Source organism: Convolutriloba macropyga, chromosome 4, assembly GCF_964194025.1.
Source record: "Convolutriloba macropyga chromosome 4, txConMacr16.3, whole genome shotgun sequence".
Taxonomy (NCBI): domain Eukaryota; kingdom Metazoa; phylum Xenacoelomorpha; order Acoela; family Convolutidae; genus Convolutriloba; species Convolutriloba macropyga.
Window position 1 is genome coordinate 48,101,628 of NC_134471.1, and position 18,894 is coordinate 48,120,521.

The 18,894-nt window shown below is 37.7% G+C and overlaps 1 protein-coding gene across 1 annotated transcript; it reads right to left on the bottom strand.

Moving 5' to 3' along the window:
• Positions 1-1,939: 1,939 nt before the first annotated feature.
• Positions 1,940-16,520, bottom strand: LOC142338466 (lysosomal thioesterase PPT2-B-like). The gene is made up of 6 exons (XM_075388234.1): positions 16,369-16,520; positions 15,549-15,745; positions 12,300-12,453; positions 9,088-9,175; positions 7,179-7,345; positions 1,940-2,251 (listed from the first exon to the last, which is right to left on the bottom strand). The coding sequence occupies exons 1-6, from the start codon at positions 16,412-16,414 to the stop codon at positions 2,010-2,012; spliced, it is 894 nt and encodes a 297-aa protein (XP_075244349.1). The 5' UTR covers positions 16,415-16,520; the 3' UTR covers positions 1,940-2,009.
• Positions 16,521-18,894: the final 2,374 nt, after the last annotated feature.

Genomic DNA, 18,894 nt, shown 5'->3' on the forward strand with positions numbered 1-18,894 from the left:
GCCATTGAAGAAACTATCTAATGCTTTTAGTTGATACATAATGGTGTTTTGGTAACATAACTCGCCAAGAATCAAAGATCAATTATTTTTGATGCTTTTTTGATCAAATTAGCTAATTCGGCAACATTTGGAACATTTTTAATGGAGGCAACAAGAGAAAGACCAGTTTTTGGCGTAGTTGTTAATGTTTTTAGTTCAAAAACTTTTTGGAATGTCATGGGGTGCTGTATAAATTTTTTCGAATTATTTTTGCCTTTTTTTATGTTAGTTGCAGACCAGAATAAATTCAACTCGAACCTAAATTTTTTTCATTTCAAGTTTACGTGCAAGGAGAGGAAAGTGAATAAAAATATAAAATGGTTTCGGCTAAAATCAGATGATTTTTTGGCTTACACGCCAATTGCATAAAATTGTTTGTGAAATTTTGAGTTCTACTTGTTTTCAGTTTTAAGGTGTATTCTTTTGCCTAAGTCACATTGACGACATATACAATTGGCTTCCTATGCAGGAACATGTCAAACTGTTCATCATTTTTTAGTTGAAAGCATACGGTTGTTTTGTCTTGCGCTTTTAAAATCGTTTTTCAAAAAAATCATGGTATTTTGAGATTTGTCAATTTCAATTTTATTTTTGCCCGTTTTTAGCATAGTCTCAGTAAAGAGACAGGTCGCCTTCTTCGTCAAGATATTTTTAATGTTTTTTTGATTGCTTTTGGAATATTCAATTTATGGGCTTTTGGCGTTGATACTACGAATTTTCCAATTTTAAATAATCAAGTTTTTAAATAATATTCCAATTTTTGAGATTCTCTTTTTGTTTCTTGCCCGATCATCACATTAATAACTATCGGCGTGAGAATAAGGTGCAATTGATTACTCTCTTTTTCAATGAAAAAAAATGTTTTGATAGGTTTCCACACTGTTTCGTCTCAAAATTGCAATGACTTTCTGATTTTTGCCTGTAGTTGGTTTTTTGTTTGCTCTTGACATTCTGGATAATGACAGGTCTCCATGATCTTTTATGAAAGTATAAATGAATCCATTGAATGATTCCAGCTGATAGCTAATTTGTTTTCAAAAAGTATAATTTTATTTTTTTAGTCTGCCCTGCTATTTGCTGATAAAATGCAATTTATTTGGTTTGTTTTACTTTTTATTTGATGCTATTTTCACTCTTTCATTAAGTGTTTTAAGAAATAATAGATAGGCGTTTTTATATTTCGTTTGTGTTTTCTCTTACTCTCCTTTATATCAGGTATCATCGGCCCTCTGATGAGTTTTTGTTTCATTTGAGTGATTTGAGCTTAAAGCGATTTTTTATTTGATGCACAATTATTTTTGATCATTAAGTGATTTTATGAAAGTTTTCTATCTCTTCCTCATTTGGTGGATAGTTAAGTCAAAAATGTGGCTGAGTGGGGTCGGAACATTTTGTGCGAACGCACATTACCGAGACTCCTTGTTTTGTAGATTGTAATATGCTTCCATAACTTGAAACACTAAGATGTTCGGTAAAAATGTTGCAGATTATACCCACCCATCCACTATCTGAGGTGCATTTGAAAATCTCCAACAAACCTCCGTCTCCCAAATAAAAGCAAGCGTATTGCGCTATTGATCTTCGTTGAAATAGAATAGAGCACGGCTTGTATTTAAACAATAACTAGCGTTCAAGAGAGAAGAAGGTTTCAGACTTTCACATCCGGACCAGAGAAAGGATGCTTGAAGTTTTATTTTACCGGTGCTAACAGGCTCAGAAAGACAGGAGCCACGCCTGTTGTACGAGAGCAATGCTTATGGCGTTAACCAGTTATGTTAATTTCCTCAAAATTGATAGATTATTTGTGTGGTATCTAATTCTGCTTGCAATATAATTTTAAAATGTTGCTGAATCCTAAAGCCAGTGCAACGTAAAATCATAAATTGTAAAAGAACTGCTCTAAATATGAAAAACTTAAATTAATAGCATAGTTGAATGGCTTGCGTGAGTTATGAAATTCTAAGCGTCCTTCAATAGAGATAAGGCTTGATGCATTTCTCGTACACACTCTTCGTGTGTGGCCAGTGAGTGTGGTGGACACCACTCACGGTACAGAAAGCCAGTTTGCCAGCTTGGTCCAGAGTCCTCAGTCCAAAGGTATCCTGGGTATAGTAGTCCAGGTCTTTCATTGCCACAACGTTGAGCTTTGCATCCCAGAATGAGTACTGGGCACTTTGCCAAGGCTGGATCACTCTGTCGTCTGGACCTCCGACTGAAATGAAGGAGTTCAAAATCACTCGACCAAAAAATGAGATCTTTGAAAGCTGAACAAATTGTGCGAAAAACTTGCAGAATGATTGCTGAATTATTAGAGCTTAAATCTTGTCATTTCATGGGGCTTTCTTTGTCTTGGTTCTTTTTGTCTCACCCAATGACAGGAGAGCTGAAAGAGTTGACGGAAAATTTACTGACAGCAAGTAATGAAAATAATAAGAAGGGGGACGATATAAAAGAATTAATGAAGTATGAATTTAAATAAGAATCCTGATAATGTCAAACGACGTAATTTAGCTGTTAAAAATTAAATATGCAGATTCTTTCGCGCGTAGAACTTCTGCAAACAGGGCTCAAAAAGCTACGTCTGTTGAACACAGTGGCGACGTCCCATTATACCCAAATACACTCAATAATAGCCCATTATTTGAAGTAAATGAAGGAGCTGTCAGATTGGTACCTACCAAACTGGTGGATATACTCGCAAAGACTCCATAAATGTATGCGGGGTTGCTTTAAATTTTTTGTATTGTACTTTTGTGTGACTTGAAGCAGGATACAATTATGAAGACAGAATTTCCAGATCATTTCCTTTTTTACTGGCCGCAGCTTTGTTGGTGCATATTATTCATAATCTCCAAAAGCAAGCGCTCTAGCTTTACCATAGCATATAATTTGCACGTGGTGAGATAAATGGAAGTGCTATACTGAGACAAAATCCTTCGGAGAAGGGTTAGTAATTCAGTGCATAGACGTGATCCGCAAGCTCCACGCGGTGCCCTTGGCTAACTACTGGAAGCTCAGTTGGCGGTAGTATACTAAGCTGATAGTCTGAGGAGTGTGAACTGTACAAGCCACCTCGGAGTCAAAACAATCTGTCCATTTTTCCTTGCCATTCTGCTTCACATCAACGCAGGCAAGAACCTGAGATGAGAGGCGTTGAGTCAGAGCATCGGATAGTGCCCTTGAAAGAAGGGTGTGACCCTGTTAAGACGGGCTCTCGTTATCTTGTCTCACTGCACTCGCACTGTCGAAATGTCACCCATTAGTGATAGATGGTCTAACTTAATTTGAAATTCAACAAAATATCAAAAAAATTGATAGTAGATAAAACTTTTGTGCTAACTAATATACTAGTGACGCTTGCTGGTGGATGAAAAAATCGGTTTATTTCCCTGCACACAATTATTATCCGAAAAAATGACAATCTAGTCAGAAATAGTGTGTAGAGTCCAGCCAAAACCGATTCAATTTTGCTCACAGAAATAATTATCGCAGTTTATTAATGCAACTGGCTATTTATTATGCACGTTTGATCCAGACAACACATGCTCTGCAAGTCCTGCAAGATGGTCTTAAAGAGAATTGAGGCTCACAGCAATCAACTCCTCAAAGAGCTGTGCTCCTATATTGGTAATCCACCTATGCTCTATTCTTCATGGCTTGGGATCCGTCAATCCAAGGTAAGGTGTCCGTGTTTACAGCAGAAAAATTTTAACGTGAGCTAGTTATTTGGCTGTTTCCTTTCTGTTTCGTCGTTTGACTCTCTTTTTTGGCTTTACATTTGGCATAACAAATTTTTAAAAATCAATTTTTCATAGAATTTTGAATTTTTATTTTGAATTCGTTGGAGGTAAAAGGAACTCATATGTGTAATAAAGGTCCTTAATAAGAAAGCTTCTGATAATTAAATCTTATTAAAATTGTAACGCTGAATGTTTTTTACATAATTTTTTTGAGCGGTGTCGATAACTTTTCAACTTACAACTGTATTTGTTTCGAACTGTATTATGCAACACGCCAGTCTACGAGCGGTTGAGGGAATATTTGGGCTTCTCATTATACATAACGCGGCGACGTTATAGCCCCAATTAGGATATATCAACAAGGGGGCGACAATAAGATGATGTATGACCACGAAGCTGGAGAAACAATATTCCACACACACAGACACACACAAACACACACTCACATACACACTCGCACACACATGCACACATACGCACGCACACTCGCACACACACACACAAACACACACACGAACACACAGACCTAAACACGCGCACACACATACACACACGCGCGCGCACACACACACAAGCTCACACACGCACATACTTGCCTACACACGCACACACACAAACACACGCTCGCATGCACACAAACACACACGCACACAAACACACGCACACGAACACATACACACACAAGCACACACGCAAACAAACACACAAACATACACAGACACACACACACGCACCCAAACAAACACAGACTCAGACACACACACACACATACACACGCATACACACTTATACACTCACACAGACACACACGCACACACACAGATACATACACACACACGCACACAAACAAACACAGACTCAGACACACACACACGCACGCACACACACACATATACATTCACACAGACACACACACGCACACACAAAGACAGAGAGACGTACATACACGCACACACGCTCATAAACGCACACACGCACGCATACAAGCACACGAACACATACACGCACAAGCACGCACACAAACACACACACACATACATACACAGACACATACACACAGACGCACACAAACAAACACAGACTCAGACACACACACATATACACACGCACACACACACACACACACACACACACACACACACACACACACACACACACACACACACACACACAGACAGAGAGACGCACATACACGCACACACGCTCATACACGCACACACACGCATACACATGCACACACACACACGCTCACACAAACACACACGCACGCACACATATACACACAGACACCACACCTGTGCGGAGACACGCACCCATTCACACACACATACACAAACACGCACACAAACAAACACAGACTCCCACACATACACACACGCGCGCAAACACACAGACAGAGAGACGCATACACACACGCACACACACACACACAGACAGAGAGACGCACATACACGCACACACGCTCATACACGCACACACACGCATACACACGCACACACACACGCTCACACAAACACACACGCACGCACACATATACACACAGACACCACACCTGTGCGGAGACACGCACCCATTCACACACACAGACTCACACACACACACACGCGCGCACACACAGACAGAGAGACGCATACACACGCACACACACACACACACACACACACACACACACACGCTCACACAAACACACATATACGCACACAGACACTAAACCTGTGCGGAGACACGCACGCATTCACACACACACACACAGACACACACACACGCACTCACACACGCGCACACATATATACACTCACACAGACACACAAGCACACACACAGATACATACACACACACACGCAGACAGAGAGACGCACATACACGCACACCTCATACACACACACACGCGCTCACACAAACACACACGCACGAACACACACACGCACACGAACACATACACAGAAGCACGCACACAAACACACACACACATACATACACAGGCACATACACACACACGCACACAAACAAACACAGACTCAGACACACACATACACACGCACACACACACGCTCACACACATGCAAACACACACGCACACACATATATACACTCACACAGACACACAAGCACACACACAGATACATACACACACACACACACGCAGACAGAGAGACGCACATACACGCACACCTCATACACACACACACGCGCTCACACAAACACACACGCACGAACACACACACGCACACGAACACATACACAGAAGCACGCACACAAACACACACACACACATACATACACAGGCACATACACACACACGCACACAAACAAACACAGACTCAGACACACACATACACACGCACACACACACGCACACACACACAAATACACTCAGACAGACACACACGCACAAACACACACAGACAGAGAGACGCACATAAACGCACACACGCGCATACACACAACACACACACACACACACACACACACGCTCACACAAACACACACGCATACACACGCACGCACACACATGCACACAGACACCACACCTGTGCGGAGACGCGCACGCATTCACACACACAGGCACACACACACACACACACACACACACGCACATACACCCACACAAGCACACACATGCACACACACAGATGCACACACACACAAACACACGCACACACACACAGACAGACAGACACACACACACACACACGCACACACACACACACACAGACATACACTCACTCACCCACACACACACACACACACACACACACACGCACACACACACACACACATACACAAACCCACACACACACACACACACACATACACAAACCCACACACACACACACACACACACACGCACATACACACACACGCACACACATGCACACACAGAGAGATAGACACACACGCACGCACACACGCGCACACACACATACACACACAAACACACACACACACACACGCACACACACACACACACACACACACACACACACACACACACACACAAACACCACAACTGTGCGGTCACCCACGAGCACACACAGGCCTTTTCCCCTATTAAAGAGCTACACAACTGCAAAAAAGATAATACTCTCAAAAGGTTTCCAGATAATGTTCGTGTGTGAACTGCAACCTCTTGTGCACGCCTTTAATTTGTTCACTTTAGCTTAGCTTAGTTGAGCAAACAGACTCAGTGGATATTTTCCGTTACTGTCCCGCCAACCCTCCGCACCCCCAGGTACGGAGCACGTGTCAATACATGGTAAATCATTTTAAAATTAGTTCAGTTGCACTCTGGTGATGTAAAGAATACGCATCCATTGAGCTGGGAGTACAAATGGAAAAAAAACCGATGCATTCCTCGAAATGTAAGCGATAACTGCAATGGTCTACTTGCAGGCTTACTTAGGACTACTTTGTTGAGGTTGACGAAGTTGTCCTTGTATCTCTGTGAGTTCTCATGAGAAACTTCATTGTTGAGATAAGGCAAGTAGACATTGGTGTCCAAATAGCTGCTCCTCTTTGTTGGGTCATTCCAGTAGTTGCACACTGAGATCAACTGGCCAGCTTTGCTGAAAACGAAACAAATGTGCCAATAAGTGAGAATGGTTTTGTTGTCGATTTGAATTAAGCAAGCGAATAACGATTTGTTAGAACAAAAACTATAGAAAATAAATCTTCTCTCGATAAAATCCATGATCCCTCGCTGCGTCTGCTGCTGTCTACGCATAATAGGCGATAGTTTTCCTGCTTAAAAAGCTTCAATCATCGACTACTTTGGTATATCCGAATTTGGATGTACCAAAGTAGTCGATGATTGAAGCTTTTTAAACAAGAAAAATGTCGCCTATCATGCGTAGACAGCAGACGCAGCGAGGGATCATGGATTTTATCGAGAGAAGATTTATTTTCTATAGTTTTTGTTCTAACAAATTGTTATTCGCTTGCTTAATTCAAATCGACAACGGAACCATTCTCACTGCTTATGTTATAGGTCAATATTGAGGCATCACACTTATTCTCGTCCCATTGCTTTCCCTCTCTGTTATCCACGACTCTTACGACTAAAAGTGTCGTTTCAGCTCCACTTGCATAGGGAGGGACATTAATACAGATAGACCTGCCAGCTGCCCCTTCATTGAATTCCCACAAAAGGTTTAAGCAATTGATAGTAGAACTGAACATTTCAGTGTCAGAACGAGTAAAAAATTCACTCTCCATCGAGTGTTGAGTGATTTGAGAGCAGCTATTTCTAGAAAGTTGATCTCTCTCAATGTTTTGTTTTTCCTCAAAAATTGTTAGAGATTTTTGGTCATAATATTCTATTGACAAAAATCAAACATTATGGGATCAAAGGTAATATCCTGAGATGGTTTAAAAGTTTTTTTTTGTGTAATTGAAAACTGCTTTTGAAAGCATTTAGGGTCAAAAACTTTGTTAAACATTGAAATTGGTCTCTCAAGTGTCTCTGCTGGGCCCTCTTTCGTTCTTGTTTTACATTAATGACCTCTTTTCTTACTGCAACAATCGAAAAGGTTGTCTCTTTGCAGATGATATCTCAGTGTTTTTCACATTGCGAACTGCTTCTGATGTCTACAGACCCTATGAGGTGAGTTTCTCTTAGACGCGCATTTTGAACAAAAAACAATTCTATAAATTTTATCTAACTAAAATTGAGCTAACAATACGATATGATTTGATTGTTTACGGTACCACGACAAAAAGTAACTTGAACAAGAGTTTATTAGCCCGCAAACGCCTGTTTACGGTTATGTTTGTCATGATGGTAGTGTATCCGCTATTTTACATTCAGAGAAAATATACACTCTTTGTTAAATTTACCATTTATATGTTTAAATTTTTTCCGTAGTTTTTCCGAAGACAACTGCATTTCCGGAAATCCATGCTTGCTTGAACTTTTCTGTGGACCTCAGATTTATGTGGACCCCTCGAAGAGTTCTGTGGACCTCAGATTTATAAAATGACATGTGCCTTCCTTACTGTCTTGTTGATATATAAACTGAGTACACAATTGATTGACATTTATGACTTATCAACGAATTGAATTATAATTTGTTGGAATTCTTTTTAAATACCTTAACGACGAATGTGAGTTTTTGCTGTGAAAAAGTTGTTTGCTCAAAGGCATATTTTATGTTTAATAAATATTAACCCTCAACAGTTTTAGGGTTAAATAATGTGTTTAATAACATGTTAAACATTGTTAACATGTTAAAAATTATAATGTTAAAATTAAATAAAGTGTTTAATAAAATTACCCCTCAACAGATTGGAGGTTACTTGAGGTACTTACTTGTAACACACTCTGTACACTTCCTCCGCCATAAGGTGGTCAAAGAAGAAAGTGTCATTCAAATATGGAATTCCGAACTGGCCTAGACCTGAAACAAAGGAATTCTTGCAAAGAGAACGGTATTCTGGTCACAGAATTAACACTATCCGATAGTATGAGATATATATGAGATAAGACGATAGTATGAGATATACCAAATTTTCTTCAGTCTTTCAATAAAACCAGTGGGTTGTAATTGAATCGCCTAACTGTAATAATTTTAGATGTAATTCAATCGAAATTAAACGAAATTGATGCATAACTCGAATACTTAAAAACTTTTGCGTGGCCTGCTTTTACAGAATTTTGGAGCTCAAAAAGTGTTATTTTATCAAGAGGCCGAATTTGTGTAACGTTTGCAGCTGTCAACATCATATCAACTCAAATCTGTCACTGAACTTCTGCAGTTCGAACTTTAAGGCCTCCAGATTTTACTTACTTAAAAACGGCGATTTTATTCATCAGTCAGGCAATATTTCAGAAGCCAATTTTACAAAATCCATTTTAACTTAAAATCATGTTGAGCTTTACTATCGGCTTGTATGACCGCCATCACGTACAGCTATGCCGACGTATTACTCAGCTGATTATAAGAGTTCTGATTATTTAATACATTTTTCTCCCGATAAACTTGTAAACCAATTGATCTTTTGATGGAATCAAACCGAAATTTCTGAAGTCTGCTTTACCGTATATTTGGAATCAGCTTTTGTTTATTTTCAGTTACTGTGTTAGAAAATGTGAGTTTCCCAGTTTGTGGAAAAAAGTGCATGTACGGCCCCATTTCAAAGGCGGTAGCCAGTTAGATATCAAGAACTACCGACCGATATCAAGAACTACCGACCAATGTTTAGCTCCTTGTCACCACTATTGAGCCTATGTTGTAAAAACAGTTCTCGATCTTTCCGGAAAAAAGCTTTGCGTAGAGCAACATGGTTTTAAGAAAAATCGTTCAACAATCACTCAATTGCTCCTCTACTGCAACAGGTTGTATGAGTTACTTGAAGCAAACAAAATGCCGATGACAATGTATCTAGACATAGCAGAGGCTTTTGATACCATCAATTTTAATATCACACCTTAAAAATTATACCGAATGTGATTTGATAGTGCTTCTTGGGGTTTTTTGCGTCAGATTTCACTGATCGACAGCAGAGTGATGTAATATTTTGGCGGAAACCGGACTTTTGACCAATCACCAGCGATGGGGCTCAAGGTTCAATTTTTACAGTTTTTTCCGTTTATATAATTGACCTACCCGAAATAATTGTCAATGAGTGCTATTTTTACGCGGATGACACAAAAATCATCAGCACTGTGGACAATAAAATGCAGCTGGAAGAAGATATTGAAAAGGCTATTGTTTGGAGCAAGGAGAATTGTTTAAACGTTAATTTCGATGAGATTAAAAACGTGCAATTTTCCTTACGTAAAAATCAAAACAACCAGATTTTCCGTCTTCCCACCAATGGAACCATCTCACAGGAAAAACACTTCAAAGACTAGGGTATATATTTTGAGAAAAATTATCATGGGATTATCACATAAATATTGTTCTACTAAAATGCCATCAGAGGCTTGCTTATCTAAAGAGATCAATTACAAGTGAAACAACAATGTCAGTAAAATGCAATCTAGTCAAAACTTACATAATATTGGTTTTGTTTTATGGACCGAATGTTTGGTATGCAAATAAAACTGTCGTCAAGCATATGGAAAGGCTTCAGAGAAAAGTTTAAAATAGATACAATCAAACAGTCATTTTACTTACAAAGAATACAACGATTGTCTTCGATCAGTCAAAATTACTTCCATCCACATAACAAATTGTCTTGTTGGATCTCTTGGTTTTAAACAAAATTTTGACGAGAAATCTTCCACTTTAGGCAGAGCAATTTTGGTAAATAAGAAATGGAAATCTCAAAACACGATCTAACGAGAAAATAATACTGTACTCAAAAAATGTAATCGCCAGCGTTGCCGATGTAACTCTTTTTAACGAGGTACAGACTACAACAATTTGATGTCACTGTCGCGTGATTTTCCCAACTATAATCCTTAATCAGGACCTCCCAAAATCAAAAAAAGAAGTCAAAGAATACATTTTTGATTTAGCTAAGAAGAATTTTAATTACAAATCATACCCATATGGATGAACAGTATTTGAGGGAAATCAGATTCAAGCCGATTATAAGATTGCTGAAAATGTAATACATATTTCACCCGATAAAATTGTAAATCAATTGATTTTTTGATGGAATCAAACCGAAATTTCTGAAGTCTGTTTTACCGTATATTTAGAATCAGCTTTTGTATATTTTCAGTTACTGTGTTAGAAAATGTGAGTTTTCCAGTTTGTGGAAAAAAGTGCATGTACGGCCCCATTTCAAAGGCGGTAGCCAGTTAGATATCAAGAACTACCGACCGATTGCCATGCTTAGCTCCTTGTCACTACTATTTGAAAAAAATAAGAAATGGACATCCGAAAACACGATCTAACGAGAAAATAATGTTATACTCAAACAAATGTTATCGCCAGCGTTGCCGATGTAATTCTTTTTACCGAGTTACAAACTACAACGTTTCGATGTCACTGGCGCGTGATTTTCCCAACTATAATTCATATACATGTCCTCCCAAATTCAAAAGAGAAGTCAAAGAATACCTGTTTGATTTAGCTAAGAACAATTTTCATTACAAATCATACCCATATGGATGAACAGTGTTTGAGGGTAATCACACTCTAGCCCCGTTAGGGACTTACTAAGCTTGGTGAAACTGAGTTTGGTGAATAATTTATTATTATTATTATTATAACCAGATAATTTTGAATGAAGAAAGCGCGAAAAATTTGGAACCAATCGCAAGGATGTGGCGAGACATTGGATTTTATTATTTAGGAGAACAAGAGAATTGAAGCGATATAATGTTAATACTGATAACTGCTGACCGTGGTTGTTCCCTAGTGACATTAAAGTAATTGACTGCGAAACGTATCCTTATTTATTGCTGTTTTTTTAGTAATTGTTCGGCTCTTTTTCAATCACCTCTTATAGCTTCGGCGCCCTCTTAGACGTTACCATGGAAAGGTGATATTCTGCACATTTTACGTTTGGTTGTTCTCATTCTTCTAAAAATGATCTCAAAAAATATCAAATTGATTGTGTACTCACCAGGTGCAGAGAGTGATATGAAATTGTGTATGTTTGGATTGTCTCCCCATTCGATCACACCTCTGCTCACAATTCCACCCTGAGAGTAGCCCAGAAGATTTACTCCCCCATAAACGTCTGTCACGTTTTTCAACAAACTCACAAACTTTGGCACCTGTAAGCAGATCGACAATTTTAGATTAAGAACTCTTGAAGCTTGTAGCTTAATTATAAAATTTTCCAGGAGCTGGTTATTCTGGCCAAAATAAAACATTGATTACTTTTCAGTACGTCGGAAAAAAAGTAGCTTGTTTATTATCAGGTGTTCATCTGGGAAAAATGTACTTTTGTCATATTAGCTGTACTGGACTTCGAGAATAAATTGACACTGATCTCTGAAACCCAAGAAAAACATTAAAGGCATTTTAGAGGTTGTGTTCACAGTGAAATCTCAGGTGAAATCTCAAAGCTCTCAGGCATAGTAAGGGTTCACAACTTCACTAAATTTTTACTTTGAACTTTACCTAACTATTAGGTTTTAAAATATTACACATTAGCAACTAAGTTACTGTTAAACTTCTATGTTCGAAAAAAGATGTCAATGATCAATAAAAAAAGAAGTAAAATTTCAGGCCATTACCCAAAAAATATACATAGCAAACTAATGCTCCTCTTCGAGTCTTAAAAAAATTCAATACCTTAAAACACTAATTGCAACTCTTGAAAGCCAGGTTGCAATTATTTGGCTTCTCATGCTGGTTTCAGTTTTCCAAACTCCAAATTTCTTTGGAGGTTTGGCGTTTTATGCTAGCCTGGCTTACTTTGCGAAGTAAATTTTGACAGGTCGATGTTTTTTGGAGAGAGATAAAAATAGGGCCAACGAAGGTTTTACATAAGAAAAAAAACTAAATCAATCCATAATGAAATTTTTCTTTCAATTTTTTTCATATCTCGAAAAAATAGGCTTAAAAAATTTAAATAGATTAACATTTTTGATATTTTTACGCTTCGTGTTCGCATATGTGCCTAAAATGTATTCGATTTATTGAGAATTATGTTGCAGATGCAAATCAAACATTAAAATTCAGACGGGACTGATAAAACAAAAATTTGAGCTGAAAAGTGAGCAAATAATATGTCAAAGTTTGTTTCATTTTTGAATAAAACATCGATTAAAGGAAAAACGCAACTTTTTTCGGCATACAAAATGCAACCTACATTAGTGATAGATGGTCGCGAGATAGTCACTAGTAATGCCTTTGGCGTTTAAAAAGATTGAAAAAGAATAAAAGAGGAAACATACAAATCGCCAGCAGTTTAAAGTTGTCAAAAAGTGTTCTAAATTGGAGTAAAATACCCAATGCACTACGAAATTATCTTGAATTCAGTTTCAAAATTGATAGCTTTTAAACTCAGTACTAATGACAAACAGCATTCGCTTTGATGGTCTCTGCTAACCCAGTAGACAATGAATTTCCGCCCGAGCTTCATCAGTCAATCCCATTTCTTTTGACCGTCATCTTTTGACCTCGACTGCATTCACCAGATTAGTTAAATTTTGCCACCAGAAACAAATCTTGGTTTCCGTTTTTGTTTTGGAAAAGTGCGTTAGGTCAGTCAGAAATCAAGGAGGAAAATTGGGACTACCGTAAATTATTGAGGGAAACGAATTTGGCTCTTTTCTGTTATTGCCCCCCCACGTCCATTTGCACCCCCCACTTATACATGTTATAGCATTTTGGTTGCATTTCATACACATACATATACAATTATATACAGACGACATTTAAAATTTAATTATGCATCGAAGTTTTGAAATTAAGACGTATACGGTGATGGAATTTTGCTTATAATGTAAGAACACAAAAATTAATGCGTGTTTTTGATGTTTTTGCGCTTTTTTTTTCACAGAAATAGCTTTATGGCACTATTTTTGTTGACAACTGGAAACAAAAATTAAAACATTATATATTCGTCTACCGGTACCGTCTTTTGATAATGACTAAAAGATGGGATCTCTAACGACCAAAAAGTACATGTTTTTTGGGGGTTGCAAATAGACTGGCTAATTCAGGGCTGGGGGGGCAATAACAGAAAAGAGCTACAAATTGTTAACGATTGACTATATTGGGCTTCCTTCTTGAGACGTTTTTGCAGTTTTTGAGAAATCAGCATTTTTCTCGATGATTTTTTGTCCTTTAAAATGTGCACTTGTCCTTTGAAATTGAACAATTTCTGTCAGTGCTTTTGCACTTGGAATGTTCAACGTTGATTAAACAATTGTTTTGAGCTTTGAATTGGCTGAAAAATTTTCTCAAATTTCTGAAATATATTTTTATTGTTAGTTGTGCTTTACTAACAAAAGTTTTCATCAGGGAAAAGGTGCTGTTTTTTTTAAATGAAGATATAGTTTCCATGTAAAGTATTGACGCCAATTGGGCACTTTGTCAGACATAAATCTTTTAGCAGGTCGTAACAGGGCCTTTTCACGCTGAATTTTGGCTAGACAATAAATAGTCCTTTGTGCAATTGCGGCTTTTTGATGAGCTTATTTGTGAAACAAATATCTTTTACAGGGTTAATTCGGTCTTTTTAATGAGGTCATTTGGCAAAGAAAGATTTCATACGCCTTGATGATTTTGCCTTTTTAAATCAATACATGGCCGTGGCCTTCACAATTTGACAACACTGTCGAGCGCAACAATCACGATCTAGACTGTTCCACTTTTCACCCCTCACTTATTTGAACCCGCAAATTTAGCATTGCAAATATAATTAACAAGATAGTTCTCTCATAATTAACAAGATAAATTTATCCCATGTTCTGTATCTGTGATGGATTCCTATCAAGTCACATGGGCCGCTAGGGCATGGCCATAGCCCGCGCGGCATCATCATAGTACCAATTTTAATAGTACAATTTATATAAATCATTTAAGTCGGGTTGAAATGACAATGGGTTAAACAGATATGCATGAGACGAGAAACCGACCTAGACAGGCACGTTTAAACTGTTTTGGGTCACACTAAAGTTGGAGTAAACCATAAAGTCCAGGAAAAGTCTTTTCGCAGTCATTATAGTTCGAGCAACGTTTTCTCATGGATAGTTTTAGTCGAGGAGGGCACCGCTATCTACAATTAATTTTTTCCAATATATGAGTTTTTTTTTAAAAAATATATATATTGTAGAAAACGGTATTTTTTTCCGGCAGGATTAATTAATGATTTTAAGTGGCTCTCCTCGAGTGGCGATTGGCTTCTTCTACTGACCTGTTCTTCTAATGTAATGATGGAATAGTCATCGTTGAATGCGTCCAGTGAGAAGGTGGGCATGTCTGGGAAGTCCTCCTTCACCCATCCAATCACCTCGTTCAGGTCAGTATAGTCTGAATTCACCCCATGGATCAACACTAAGGGGCGAGTGACGTCATCACTGGCAGAGGTCACGCTTATGAGAGCTGCTAAAGCTGAAAGTCGTAGTTGAATGTGAATGGGATGTTTCTGTTTTCGTATTTATTTCTTATGTTTTATTTAAACTCAGAATCTTTATTAGGACATCAGTTATGATATCAGTTGCCATTTCTAGTTGAACCTAAAGTGGGACATACATCAACACTCTAAGTTCACCTGAACCCTACAAAATTTAGGGTCTGGTGCAGACACATTCACTAAAACCCAAAGCCCCCACGTAGTTCTTTGTCGGAGAAAGATTTGAAGAATCACTTATTTATTAAAACGGCGTGTGGTGATTTCAAGGTCTCGACCACATGAAAAGAGCAATAGAGTCGAGGTGGGGTTGTAGCCGACTTTAATTACAGGGTCGAGCACACAACTAAAGTCAAAGTAAAGTCTTTTCATATCCCTATATTACGGTCGACCAACAGTCTTTTTATCTTTTCACATCCTGTCTCTTCTATTTCTTTCTTAAATGGTTTAATTCGGATTGAGTAACCATGTTTATAGGGGTTTCAAAATCCCCTTTAATAGATGACCGGGCCAGGACAGGAAAAAACGATTAATAGCAAAAACAAACAAACAATTTTGAGGAAAATCAATAGCTAAAATTTCTATGAAACGCGCTGAAACATCCCAATGACTACGAGAGATGTTGCAAATTTAAACAAAATCAACTTCATTGTAACTAATTTGGAGAAAGAGCGAAGAGAACGTTTTATTGTAAGGGTTCAAACAGAAGCAAATACAACCGATCGCAACTGAGCCAACTAATCATAGTGAATACTGAAACATCACTTTGCCCAAGAGATTCTGTAAAGCTTAATATTATACAAATCTCTCAAATATAGAACGCCAGACATCACATTGTGTTGTATAATAGCTGGACGATGACATTGTCATTTGATTCTATACTCATGATTAGGAGGTTCGAATCTCGCATTATATTAGACTGTTGTGGACCTTGAAATTTAATATGTCTGCAAAGTTCTATTTAAGGTCAAACTCTTGATTTTTCATTGTCATTTCTGTTGTGACACTTCCATTATAAGACGTCATTATTAAAACGGATTTCAGTTGTTTCGATTGTTTAAATTTGGAATTTGCAATCGTGAAAACGGTAAATGTGAATGACTTCCACGGTTTTGACTTAGAAATGCGGAATGACTGCATGCTCAGGCAAAATTTCGTGGAAAAATTCCGGGTGACGATCAGAATTGAATATTAAATTATTTCTATTTGACTAGATAGTTTCAACAGTAATGAAATCCCGGGCGGAGGTATCACCCATATTTCACCCTTAATTAGCGGGTATAAGGATGTAATCCGTTTTCCACTCCTATTTATAGGGGAAAAGTGTAAGAGTACAGTTTTTAAAAATTACACTGTATTTACACTCTTTTCTCGACTCTATTTACACTCTTTGCAAAGAGTGCTATATAGGGTGAATGATAAAAGATTACTATCTTTTTTCCGTCAATATGCTAAGTTTCAATTTTTTTAAACTCTTGCACACTTGTTATTTACAGAGTGTAATTTATGGTGGACTGATAAAAAATGACAGTTTTTTCGAACGTTATGACTTGTTGTATCATTTCTTTTTATTCTCTTACACTCGTGTTGTTCCTTCATAAACGTGTACACAAAGATGAACGTAAACGAAAACCGTTTTTTTTTCAAATAAAAGTTATGCCAAATATATTTGGAGTTTTGAAAACCTCTTAAAAAACAAACCTTCGCGTTGAGTTCTAATCAATTTTAACAGCACTTCAACCAGACGATAATGTCTTTTTTGCAAATATCTTTATTTGATTATTTGTTCCGAAACAACTATTGAACGATTTTTTTCTAGACAAGCTAGCCCATAGAGAATTTGAGTTTTTAGAAATCTCTCACAGAGACAAACTTTGGGGTTAAACTTCAAAAATTCCTAGTATTTGGGAACGCTCTTGCATAGCAGAGAACCTACATTTGCACAAAAAGTAATTTAGAAAATTTCTTGTTTTTTTGTAAAGGAATCATTGAATTTCAACTGCTCACTTTTACCTTTAGATTAATGCAGGAGAAGTTGAGCAGTTGAAATTCGATGGTTTTTTTTTCAAAAACAAGAAAAAGCAAAATTATCTTTTTGAAAATTGTCATACTGCTTGAGTTTTTCTGAATGTTTGCCGGAGGATCTTTTACACACTTCAGTTTGACATAGGAAAGTTTTCTCAAAGTTACTATAAGAAAGTATTTAAAAACTTAATACATACACTGATTTTCAGTTTTCTCTCTTGAAAAATTGATACGTCCAATATTCTTGCACCAAGAGGAAATTTCTGTTCCCCTCACGTTTAATTTCAGTTTTTATGAGAATCAAAAACTCAAACCAATGACTCCAGTTAAGATACTGCGTCGGCTGGATAAACCTAGAGTTATACCCAATCAAAAATAACGGATAAAAGATTCGTAATTTACTACGCATACGACCCCTTACAAAATCCCATCTTTTTGTAAATCAAATTATCAAATTATCTGGGGTTGAGCTGTATTTTGTTGTTAGCTGTGAGGAGATCAAAGCGAATGGAACATAAGGAACAGAAACCTTAACCGGTTGAATCATTCCTTTTCCTCCCCCTCATGGTAACTAAACACAGAATTGTTTTTGAGAGAACTGATCAGCAGAGGGAAAACGTTAAGTATAACCTACTGGCCATTAACACGCTTAGTGACCCAAAAAGTACGCAAGATACTAATGCATGCAACATGCAGTCCCAGGAAGGTGCTCACACTGGTTTGACAACAATAAATTCAAAATTTGGTTATCGATGCGCACTATCATACAACCCTGGGTAATTTATTATTTCCCCCTGACAAAGCTAATAAACTCTACAAAGTGCAGGTGCTGGAAAGTTTTTGAAACACCGCAACTTTGAAGATTAAACGGGGATCAGAACATGACTCTGGGATAAATTTAAAGTCGAGTTGGGCATAATCCAGGTTCATGCAAACTCTGATTGCTAGAAAGAATATTTCTAACCAAATTTCAGCCAAAAAAGTCGAGCTCTTAGTTAATTCTGAGCTGAATTTTTACTCTGATCAGATGCTAGACAATATAGTTTTGGAGAGTTTCTTTCGCATGAACTACTGACAATTTTGAGCGCAAAAATGCACATTTGTT

What these genes read in the sequence shown, in the direction of transcription:
- LOC142338466 (XM_075388234.1), bottom strand. Translation starts at nt 16,414, where the DNA reads ATGAAGTTGATTTTGTTTAAATTTGCAACATCTCTCGTAGTCATTG. An exon ending in CATATCACTCTCTGCACCTG is followed by an intron (nt 9,176 to 12,299) that starts GTGAGTACACAA and finishes CCTTTGTTTCAG; the next exon opens with GTCTAGGCCAGTTCGGAATT. An exon ending in GTGTACAGAGTGTGTTACAA is followed by an intron (nt 7,346 to 9,087) that starts GTAAGTACCTCA and finishes TTTCGTTTTCAG; the next exon opens with CAAAGCTGGCCAGTTGATCT.